The sequence below is a fragment of the Macadamia integrifolia genome, chromosome 6 (genome assembly GCF_013358625.1).
Source record: "Macadamia integrifolia cultivar HAES 741 chromosome 6, SCU_Mint_v3, whole genome shotgun sequence".
Taxonomy (NCBI): domain Eukaryota; kingdom Viridiplantae; phylum Streptophyta; class Magnoliopsida; order Proteales; family Proteaceae; genus Macadamia; species Macadamia integrifolia.
In genome coordinates this window covers 23687511-23699540 of record NC_056562.1, presented here as the reverse complement: position 1 = coordinate 23699540, position 12030 = coordinate 23687511, and the positions used below count along the sequence as shown (strand labels likewise).

At 40.6% G+C, this 12030-nt stretch overlaps 1 protein-coding gene across 4 annotated transcripts in view; it reads right to left on the bottom strand.

The window, feature by feature from the left end:
• LOC122080644 (protein VASCULAR ASSOCIATED DEATH 1, chloroplastic-like) overlaps positions 1–12030 on the bottom strand; it is an 81628-nt gene that overhangs the window by 44173 nt on the left and 25425 nt on the right. For all 4 annotated transcript variants that reach the window (XR_006140856.1, XM_042647446.1, XM_042647445.1 and 1 more), the window contains exons 5-8: positions 9475–9570; positions 8996–9097; positions 5401–5483; positions 5096–5283 (exon numbers count right to left, since the gene is read on the bottom strand). Coding sequence is in view for 3 of the 4 variants with exons in the window: in XM_042647446.1 (XP_042503380.1) it covers positions 5096–5283; positions 5401–5483; positions 8996–9097; positions 9475–9570 (469 nt within the window). In the remaining variant the exon portion in view is untranslated. The remainder of the gene's footprint in view (positions 1–5095; positions 5284–5400; positions 5484–8995; positions 9098–9474; positions 9571–12030) is intronic.

Below are 12030 nucleotides of genomic sequence, written 5' to 3'. Positions count from 1 at the left end.
AGGGAGGTATTGTGTCACTAACTGGTACTTCATCTCTTCCCAAGTCCTAGGCTCATGTCCTCGAACTCGGAGTCGCTTTTCATGGACTCTCCACCAATCTCTAGCATGACCAATCAACCAGAAACAAACAACTTGAAGCTTTTGTGTCTCTGTCAAGTTATAGTAGTCAAAATATTCTTCCAGAGAATCTAACCAATCAAGGATATAGAATGTATCCCTTTGTCCAGCGAAGTAACGAATTGATGGAACCATCTTCGGTTAGGCCCTGATAGATTGTTTGGAGCTTTCTTCAACCGTAGCTCTGATACCACTTAATGCAGGAGTAGATTACAAGTAACTAATTCCGCAGTTTATAACCCCAAACAATACAAATAGGAGCGAGAAACAAAGAAATAATACCATCAAATAAACCCTCAAGGATACAATACCCATATAGGAGCAAAACCAGCCCAAAACCTAACCCAATAGGAGAGGAAAAGACCTGTTATAGAGCTGGAGAGAGAGAGAGGTGCAGCCAGGGCTGTAGGAGTCCGATTAAGTTGCACTCTTGGGCGTAGATAGTCCCTAGGGAGGGTACAAAAACCCTCAAAGTTGAGAGGATTCTGATGGCTGGTTGTGAAGTTACAAGCTTTCTTGATTTTAGAGGACTAAGGAAGAATGAAGAAGACAAGCTCATGCGCAGGAGCCAGATGCCCCGCAGTTGGGAAGACTTGAAGTTCATCCTCAACGAAAGGTTCTTACCACCAACCTACCAACGTCGGCTCTACGACATGCTGAATACCATCAAGCAAGGTACTATGACTGTAGAAGAATATGCTAACCGATTCAATGAATTGCTTTCACGAACAGGTGCCTATAAGGAAGATGAAGAACTACTCATATCCCGTTTCAAATTGGGATTAAGGCATGACATTCGTGAAAAGCTTAGTGTGATCGAAATACCCTCCATGAATACTTGTATTGACAAATCCTTAGAGGCAGAGGACTTGCTCACGTCAACTCCTCGACGTTCTTACCCACCAACTCATGATTCTGAGGAAAACATGGCTAGGGGAAAGGCAACCATTGCTCCAAACAACGTCCCACCAGCCACGTTAGACAAGGGGAAAACACCTATGATTTATAAAGAAGGCGAAATCAAGTGTTTCCATTGTAGAGGTTTTAGTCACGTTGCCAAATTTTGCCCCAACCGACTGAACACCAACTCCATCATTGCTGCACTTGAAGCCAATCCAAAGATGTTAGTATGTGAACCACAACTTGATGATTGTATGGCCGATACCACCACTGAAGACAAGGAGGAAGGTGATGAAGTTGAAGGTGAGATGGATGATCGTGGTATGTATAGTTTAAACCTCATTACATACACGAATGAGGACACGAACACTGACAAGGGACTTGAAGAGCCTATGATCGAAGAAGAGCAAGTGGAGGACGTGCTAGAAGACGACCTCATGGATACATCTAAAGACCTTGAGGTTGAGCATGTAGAATTCGTCATCCCATTAAAGTATCTTGAAGACCGAGCTCCTCACATTCTAGACTACATCTTTATTATCAAAGAGCTACCAGAATTTTTCTACGGCTTGAAGAGGGACGTGCACCATGATATAATCACCCTCACTCTACAAAATTCGAGGTCGAATTTTTTCTAAGAGAGGGCGAGTTGATGTAGATAAGTCACTTGGGCTTATTTTATTGCAAATAAGCCTTGGGTTGTGTTATATATATGTTGGGCCTTTGATCCCATGGGTTTTCTTTGAAATGGGCCACTTTAATGGGTAGAAGGTAAAAAAACGGGATTTAATTCATTAGTTTAGTTAGTTGCTATTTAATTCAAGAAAGGCCCATTAGGCCATTGGTCGGTTGTAAAGTCCCATATGGACTATTAGTTAGTTAGTCCCACTCGATGTTGGAGTCATAAAGTCAAGTCCTAGTCCTATTTTGAATTCCTAGTTGTAGTAGGAATGTCTAGTCCTATTGGGAAACTAGCTCCTAGTTGTAGTAGGAGTGTCTAGTCCTATTGGGAAACTAGCTCCTAGTATTAGTATGATTGTAAACTTCCCCTCTATAAATAGAGAGGCATATGTTCTATTATTGGGTAGATTTGAATAAAAGAAAGTTTGCATTTATGAAAGAAAGTTTGCAACTAAATGCTTAAAGCAACTGAGATCGTTGTGGGTGAGAAGCCCAGGCTGAGATAGCCACTTCCTTTATTCTCTTTCACCCTTCTCAACCCCCCATCTGTTTTATTCTTTTTTTTTTTTTATTTGTTGTAACATTCAAGAGGTATAGTTCAAATTTTGATAAAAGTCTCCAAAAATCATAACCGATCAGCAATCCTAGTGGGAATAGGAGAGAGATCGATCTCCTCTCTTTCTCTCTTCTATACTCTGTTAAGCCAGGTCTTCAATCAGGGTATTCTAGGCTTCATAAGGGTCCCACGATCCTTACCTAGTGACTGTTGGAAGCATTCAGCTACTGTTCTTGAAGGTTCTTCTCAGTTTTCTCTCCTATGTCAAAAAATCAAGAAAGATTGTAACTTCACAACCAGCCGTCAGAATCCTCTCAACTTTGAGGGTTTTTGTACCCTCCCTAGGGACTATCTACGCCCAAGAGTGCAACTCAATCGGACTTCTACAGCCCTGGCCGCACCTCTCTCTCTCCAGCTCTATAACAGGTCTTTCCCTCTCCTATTGGGTTAGGTTTTTGGCTGGTTTTGCTCCTATATGGGTATTGTATCCTTGAGGGTTTATTTGATGGTATTATTTCTTTGTTTCTCGCTCCTATTTGTATTGTTTGGGGTTATATACCACTTAATGCAGGAGTAGATTACAAGTAACTAACTTCACAGTTTATAACCCCAAACAATACAAATAGGAGTGAGAAACAAAGAAATAATACCATCAAATAAACCCTCAATGATACAATACCCATATAGGAGCAAAACCAGCCCAAACCTAACCCAATAGGAGAGGGAAAGACCTGTTATAGAGCTGGAGAGAGAGAGGTGCGGCCAGGGCTGTAGGAGTCCGATTGAGTTGCACTCTTGGGCGTAGATAGTCCCTAGGGAGGGCACAAAAACCCTCAAAGTTGAGAGGATTCTGACGGCTGGTTGTGAAGTTACAAGCTTTCTTGATTTTCTGACCTAGGAGAGAAAACTGAGAAGAACCTTCAAGAACAGTAGCTGAATGCTTCCAACAGTCACTAGGTAAGGATCGTGGGACCCTTATGAAGCCTAGAATACCCTGATTGAAGACCTGGCTGAACAGAGTACAGAAGAGAGAAAGAGAGGAGATCAATCTCTCTCCTATTCCCACTAGGATTGCTGATTGGTTCTGATTTTTGGAGACTTTTATCAAAATTTGAACTATACCTCTTGAATGTTACAACAAATTAAAAAAAAAAAAAAAAAATAAAACATATGGGGGGTTGAGAAGGGTGAAAGAGAATAAAGGAAGTGGCTATCTCAGCCTGGGCTTCTCACCCACAGCTATCTCAGCTGCTCTAAGCATTTAGTTGCAAACTTTCTTTCATAAATGCAAACTTTCTTTTATTCAAATCTGTCCAATAATAGAACATATGCCTCTCTATTTATAGAGGGGAAGTTTACAATCATACTAATACTAGGAGCTAGTTTCCCAATAGGACTAGACACTCCTACTACAACTAGGAATTCAAAATAGGACTAGGACTTGACTTTATGACTCCAACATGGAGTAGGACTAACTAACTAATAGTCCATATAGGACTTTACAACCGACCAATGGCCCAATGGGCCCTTATTGAATTAAATAGAAACTAACTAAACTAATGAATTAAATCCCGTTTTTCTACCTGCTACCCATATTTTGGGCTCATTAAAGTGGCACATTTCAAAGAAAACCCATGGGATCAAAGGCCCAACATATATATAACACAACCCAAGGCTTATTTGCAATAAAATAAGCCCAAGTGACTTATCTACATCACTCCTGGGCACCGGGGAAGGGAAGACAAATGCACCTGGCTCCCCACTTCCTATGGGATCTTTTCCTCTGCTTCTACTTGGTCCTTTGTCAGATCCTCTGGCCCTATTATCCCATAGCAAAATCTAGTTCGGTTCAAAGGCCACATTCCTCACCATAGTTTCACTGTCTGGAGGTGTCTCTCCAACTGTCTTCCAACCCAATCTTTCCTCATCTACCATCACATTCCTGTCAACCTCTCTTACTGTCTCTGTCCTCATGGACTATAGGACTCTTCTCACCTTTTTCTTCTCTTGCCCCCTCTCTTCCTTTGTCTAGAAAAAGGTCCTCTCTAGGTGTTGGCCCTCAAGCAGACCCATTCTCCCTCTTGATAGGTAATCGATCTGGATTGACATGAACTTTATGGGCACCACTATTTGTGATACCATTGGCAAGCTTGTCTTTTCTACAACCATGAACCATCTTTGGATGGAGAGTAACATTCGTAGATGGTCATTCAATTCCCGCTCTCTGGATAAGAATTGGACTATCATCTTCTTTGATGTTACTTCCAAAATTCATTCCTTCCAGCCTCGACTTGTCCCCAACTCTTTTAGGAACAAACATATCATTGCCTCCTGGAACCTTCAAATCGACACCCTTCCCCTTACTTAATGCTTCCCCTTCTCCCCCCCACCCTACCCTCTTTTTTGTTGTATCCCTTTTTAATCTCTTGGCTTGGCAGCTAGCTGTTTGCTAGGCTGCTAATTAGTTGTTTTGTAATTGTTCCCCCTGAGGTTGGCTTTTCCTTGTTGGCTTAAGCCTCCTCTCCCCCCCTTCACACCCTATATATTCTCTTTCCTTTGGTTACTAATTATTTAATTATCCAAAAAAAAAAATGAGTCACGCACTAATCTTAAGAATTATACCAACGGTCAAATCATTTATTCAACCCAATTCAATTATGATCTCATTTTTGTTCGGGTCGAATGGAAGAGGGAGAGAGAGAGAGGTTCTCATTTTTCATTCCATTCAGAACTGGATAGCTGGAAAGAATGGAGAGACAATGATCATTTGTAAGTATCCAAGTTTGATGCCTAACCAATTGACAAGAGTCATGATTCAAGTATAAAACAAGGAGAACTAACTCTTAGGTGCATCAACATCCTCAAGCTTCAATGTCAAAGGTTTTCCAGAAGAAAAACACTCGGCACTTATAACTGGCTCTGCTTCTTCTCCATCCTCCTCTGCTTCTGAAAACCTTGTTGATGATCTATTATCATCTTCTCCGTTGTATTGAAGCGTACAATCTTCCGAAATATTAACATCCTTGTTCCTGATTCAATCACATGCAAGAAAAAAAAATAAAAATAAATGAAACTACAAAGAAAAAACCATATCCATAAAATGTTATTATTTGTGCTTCCTAAAATGATTACTGATGTTAATATACCTATCCAAAGATTGGAGATCATTAACTCGTTGTCTGCAACCCTTTTCAACTATAACAAGAGTGCTGGACCCAGATTTTGAATCCTGAAGTAGGAAAGTTTCATTAAAAACTACCAATAACAGAGGAGTAGTAATGAAGCAAAATTCAACCAGACAAATGAAAAATTGAACCAAGATTTTGACACCTCAGGCCCAACGAGCTCAACAGCAGTCAATAATTTTTAAGCAACTATGGCATCTCTACGAACTCTGGCGCAGAGTTGAGAGCATTACGGGATGGCCTGAAGCTATGCGTTTCACATATTTTTATTAACTCAGACTCGACCCTCATATTAAGCTTTGTGTCCAACAGGTTACGTGATCTCTGGGCTGGCTGGTACTGGTTTCAAGAGGATTTGTCACTTTGTGACTCTCTTCATGCTCGTATATATTTCTCCAACCGAGAGAGTAGCCGAGCCGCAGATTGCTTGGCAAGTTTGGCATGTTCATCATCTTCAAATTCGATTTTCCACACTGATCATCAATTGTCTAGTGATTTCAAGCGTATTCTCAAAGAGTACAAGTCGGGTCTGCCCATTTTCAGAATATAGTATGCTTTGGGTTGGGGCTTTGTTTTGTTTTGCTCCCTGTGTGTGAGAGTGATTTCAACTTTCAAGTTGGTTTGGGGTAAGGCGGTTTATGTCCACCACCTTTGTATTCCATTCCATCATTTTTTTCTTCAATAATAGATAATATTCGGGTTAAAATAATAATAATAATAACTTTTAAGCAAGGAATGCAGCTAAATCCTACATTGAATGATGACAAACAAATTAAATTGGGAGGCTTCATGATTCGGTCTAATAATGATTATGCCCCTATTTTGGACATAAAATTGTAAATGCACTAATCTTATGCAATCCATCCATTTATTTCGTTAACAACTACCATTCTAGGACTACAAATACAAGTTAAAATAAAGTTATGAAAAGAAAGCACATCTAATAATAAAATTCCTGGTTTCAGATTATTAAAACTCATTAAAGAATTCGATTGCTCGTACTGAGGAAAGTTAATTCTTTGTATTAAGAGTTGGCCGTCTTCATATCCAAATTGGTCTTTAATATTAATTAACAAAAATAAATAAATAAATAAATAAACAAACAAACAAACAAAGACAAAAGAAAAAAGGAATGCTGCTCTTGGAAATATGTCTGATATTTCGGTGAAAGAAGACTACACAAAGTGTATTAGCAGTTGTTTGACCGGAAGGGTGCTAAGTTGATCTAATACTACACTTAAAAATCATCCTCTCTCAGAAAACTCATTAATGCAGTAGATAATTCCTTCAAATCTATTTCTGTAGCATTCAATCCCTTTGTAGTTACTACATTGTAGAATATTATTTTGAACCAACAAAACTTAATTTGACCAATGAACTAAGAATCCCCATCCCCAACTGCAAACCCCTCCTTGTCACCCACCTAGCCTTCGCCGATGACCTCATGATCTTCTCCAAGGCGGACTCCTTTTCTATCTCTTCCATCATGTCCTCTCTCCGCCTCTTCGAATCCCTCTCCAGCCTCCGCATCAACTTCATTAAATCCTATCTCTTTCTCTCTAGAGTCTCGGATCCCATCCAATCCTTTCTTCTCCAAATCACGGGGTTCCCCCTTGGCTCCTTCCATGTCAAGTATCTCGGCCTCCCTCTGATCACTATTAGGCTCTCTGCCCATCATTGCTCTCCAATCCGTGACCTTCTCGGGAAGAGGCTTTAGCTCTGGAAGGGAAACTCTTCTCTTATGTGGGCCAAGCCGCCTTGTCCTTATTCAATCCATTCCCAATTCATATACCTTTATTGGGCAGGTATCTTTGTGCTCCCTGCTTCTGCCATCAAATCCATCGAGAACTCCTTCCTTAGGAAAGGATCAAACTCCCCTAAATTTCTCTACCCTATGAGATAGGATCAAGTTTGCCTTCCCAAACCTGAAGATGGGCTTGGCCTCAGGAAAATCAAAGAGGTCAACTTTGTTGGCACTCTCAAGCTCATCCGGACGATTGCCTCCAAAAGCAACAGTATTTGGATCTCTTAGGTCTACTCCTCCCTCCTCAAAAACAACTCTCTTTGCTCTCTCTCTCTCCCTCCTTTAATGTCTCTTGGATCTGGCACAAAATCCTCTCCTCCAGACCTATTGCCCTGGGAGCCATTTCTTGCTCCATTGGCAATGGTTCTGAGAAGACTTCTCTCTGGCTAGACCCTTGGCACCCTACAGGTATCCTCTTTCCCCTAGTAACTCCAAGGATTATATACTCCTCTAGTCCGAGCCGAACTGCCAAAGTCTCCGCTATCTTAACTCTTGGCATATGGACCCTTCCCCCCTCCTCTCCTCCTCTTGCTAACCTCTGGGCCTCCCTCCCCACAGAGGTAGGAAAGACTCAGTTGTCTCAACCCCGTCCAACTTGCGGCATTCTCTTCGGCCTCTGCCTAGGATCTCATTCGATTCAAAGGTCCTCTCATCCCTTGGAGAAACATTATCTGGTTAGGGCCACATCCCCTGCCACAGTTCCACTTCCTGGTGAGTTCAATCTAGCTGCCTCCTTACACAGTCATTCCTCATCCACCAGCACATCTAGGCCTCCTATTACTATTGTCTTTGCTGGAATGGCATCAAAGATGTTGGTCATCTTTTTTCTACTTTCCTTTCTCTTCCACCATCTGGAAGAGAGTCCTTAGTAACTGTTGGCCTTCCCACAGACCAATCCTTCCATTGAGTAGAGAATGGATTTGGGTGGATATGACCTTTCGTGGGTCCTCCATTTGTGACACAGTTAGGAAGCTCGCTTTTGTGCTACAATCAGTCATATCTGAATGGAGCACAATCTTCGTAGATGGACGTCCAACTCTCGCTCTTTCGATTAGATTTGGAAAGCCATCTAATTTGATGTCAGCTCCAAACTTGGCTGTCTTACCCATCATTCAGTCGCCGACACCTAAAGGAACAGGCTCACTATTGTGTCCTGGGGTCTCCCTGTTTCTATTATCTCCCCCCCCCCATTAATGTATCCTTTCCGTGTCTTCTGGGCCCCTGCCCTATATTTAGGTGCTTGTGATACCCCCCCTTTCCCCCTAGTATAGTTTTTTCCTCCTTGGTAATGAATTTATTTATTCATCCAAAAAAATAATAATAATAATACATAAAGATAGCTTTAGGACACGTGGATTAAAGACATTACACAACAACAGGTTGCACCAAGCACAACTGTCTACAAAGCAAAGATAACAATACTATTCGAGCACCGCAATTTTTAAATTTGAAGACTAATATTTACATAACCAATATACAAAATTATTGTCAAACAAAAAGAACCCTGATAATTGTGTCGCTGTGCCTGGGCTATGAGGGCTCTCAGTCTCTCAGCCACATGGGTAGTTCAATGTGCACATCAGCGCTGGGAATAGAGAATAAGAACATTAAAAGAGAAGATACTTAGAATAGTTCTTTATGCCCTCACTCCATCCAACCCCCGCCCCCCCAAAAAAAGGCTGTCCTCCTTAACTTTATTAAATGGTTCCCATATGACCAATTGAATTGCAATTAAAGCAAGCGCACACATACCTGACGATCAATGGCCACTTTACTACCATTTCTATATTGTGACCATCCATCGACAATGAGCCGATAAGCTTCATCGCGAGAGAAAAAAGATCCAAAGAAATGCTGCCAAATCAAAAAATGAAACAGCAGTTTTTAGTTAACGTTGTTAGTTAAAAAACAAAGCACATCCACTTCAACCAAGAAACAAGAAAATGAGTACAAGTGTCAGTGTCCAATACTAAATTAGAATGTCCAATTTATATGTGCTCTGAAAACTAAGAGATGAAAGAGCAGATGTTTTCCTCCTACAAAGTTACATAGTCAAACATCAAAATTTTTACAGAATGCAGTGCTGTCATTATCTAGATGAAATACTATGCATATATAATCAAGGAAAAAATAGACCCTTGAAACACCAAAAATATGTTGAGAGGCTTTCATATCACTAATAAAGAAATTTTAGTGCCAAAAGGAAACAAAGTATCTCAGTCACAGCTAACCCTTTTCCCCCGAGCGAAAATTTCTATTGCAGTAGGGAAGATTGCTGCAGTCTTCGCTTTGCGTACACAAGTGACCTCATTGAAAGAGATGGTTTTCTGCAGTATGAATCAACTTTCAATATATAACCGACAAATAATAAGGAAAACAGAATAACACAAAGACAAATTCGAAATACATCATGAAAATGTGCCAATTGATGTTAAGTATCTTCCAATAAATTGTAGCAAACCATCCATTACCAAATGCTCAGCTACATTTGACAATAAGTTGGTTAATTTTGGATCATCTGTTTCCCTGCAAATTGTGAGCTTTTCTGCTGTTGGGTAGTTCCCGGACATTTTTTAGCACATCTCACCAGGATTAGCATTTATATGAACAAATCCTATCACTGTTCTTATAATTCAAAACAAACGAAAAAAGGCCTTCATTTATGTTCCATATTTTAATATTTTTCCGATCACAGAAAATTAATCATGAATTGGGTCCTCTAATCAATTCAAGAGTCACTATTTTAAGCCGCATCCTTTAGATGTAGAGAAAAAAAAATTGAATGGTGTATCAAAAAAATAAAATTATTAAATAAACTGCATCACCAACAGAAATTAAAGAAAAAAGAGAAGTATATTATGCCGAAGCCATAATTAGCTCTTAGAATTTTAAAGATTATATTTCAACATGTATACAAAAAAGTATAAAAAGCAGAAGAATTCATAAATGCTGACAAACTTGCAACTTGGACAAGTTCATATCTGTCTAGTACCAAATTAAGGTGTCCTTTAAAAAACTAGCAAAGAGTTATGCCTTAGGTTTTTCTTTGGGTGGGGGTGAATAAAGAATCAGTTAATATGTCAAGATTCATTATAGTGTCCAAGTTCATTATGCACAAGTTTCATATGCTAGATAAGTATTAAGTCATCCTTAGCTAGCATTCCATATTTGTAATCATTCTCCATCAATAAATAAAATGGTGGCCTCTACCATTTGATAAGCCAAATCATTCTCTGGCATCTCCGCATCTCTCTTCTCAATTTAGTATCCGAGCATAATCCACTTTTCGGTTCAATTTTTTTCACCTACGCTTTATCCCAATTGTCACTATCGAGGCTTCAACCACTCCTCCATGTTTAGTCTGGATGACTAAATGACTAAACATGTGCTAATGCATGTAACTCCACTGATTGCCGCCGCCATCATTCCTAGGCCCCTACCTGCTGCCACGTAGGGCCCCTGCGCCATTGCCGGCCCTACCGTCTCCAAGGCCCTACCTGGCCATGCCGCCTCTGCCAAGCCCTCTTAGGCTTCTTGGCCCTCCATCGACCCTGCCAAGCTCTCTTCAGGTCTCCCAAGCCTTCCGCCTCTCTTTGCCTCCATCACCATCATTTCAGGCTTCGATTGGGTTTCCTATTGCCCCTAATGTTTGTTGTCGGATATTAGTTCTCTATATTTAATTGCCCCTTGTGAGGTACTTCTCCTACAAATTCTTGTTATAGCCACTCTTTATAGCCAAGACCCACCAAGTTGAATGGGCCCAACTATCTTACATGATCACACGTATGTATCCTTACCATACATGGTAATCATCTTTCGGCGTACCTCTCTGGTAATGCTCCTATTCCTATTGAGGCCTCTACCAAGGAAAATTGGTTGGCTAATGATGCATTGGTTATGTATTTTCTTTCAAAATCTATGCAACCGTCAATTAGTCGGAGTTTTGTTCTATTGAATTCTGCCAAGGATTTATGGCAAATTGTTAGGCGCACACATGGGTAAACAAGCAGTTATGATTTATGAGATTAGCCAACAAGTTCGGAAACTACTCAGAAGGAGTTGCCTATATCTGCCTGTTATTTTGCCCTTAGCAATTTATGGCAGTAGTTGGACTTTTTTACTTTTTGTATGAATAAATTCATTATCAAGGGGGACAGTGGTGAGACTGATTTGGTCCCACGCTTCGAGTGGCATTTTCAGTGTCAAGTCCGCCTGGGACTTCATCAGAGTTCATGGAACTCCCTCCCCTAGGCATAAGCTCATCTAGTTCAAGCATCACATTCCTCGTAAAAGCTTCACTGCCTAGCGAGTCTTTATGAACTATTTTCCTACGCAAGCCTTCCTTATTCAAATAAGCATCCAAGTCTCTCCTTTATGCTATCTTTGTCGATCTGAGCCGGAAGTCACGAATCACCTATCTTTGCCTGCCCTGTCTCCTCCTCTATCTGAAAGTTTGTTCTCTCCAAATGCTGGCCGGTTAATAGAAGAATCCTCCCTTTCCAAAGGGAGTGGATTTGGATGGATATGACTTTCCAAGGGAAGAGTATTTGTGACTATGTGGGAAAGCTTGCCTCCTGTGCTACTTTAAATCAAATCTGGATGAAGAAAAATCATAGGAAATGGACTTCTAACTAGGAAAGATTTGGAATTCCATCTTCTTTGATATCAAAGCAAAGATCTCAAAAGTCTCTACCACTTGTCCCCCCTCCCCCAGAAATTGTCACATCATTACTTCCTAGGAGCTTCCAAGCTCTGTTATCAAGAATCTTGTATTCCCCTGAGGGTCT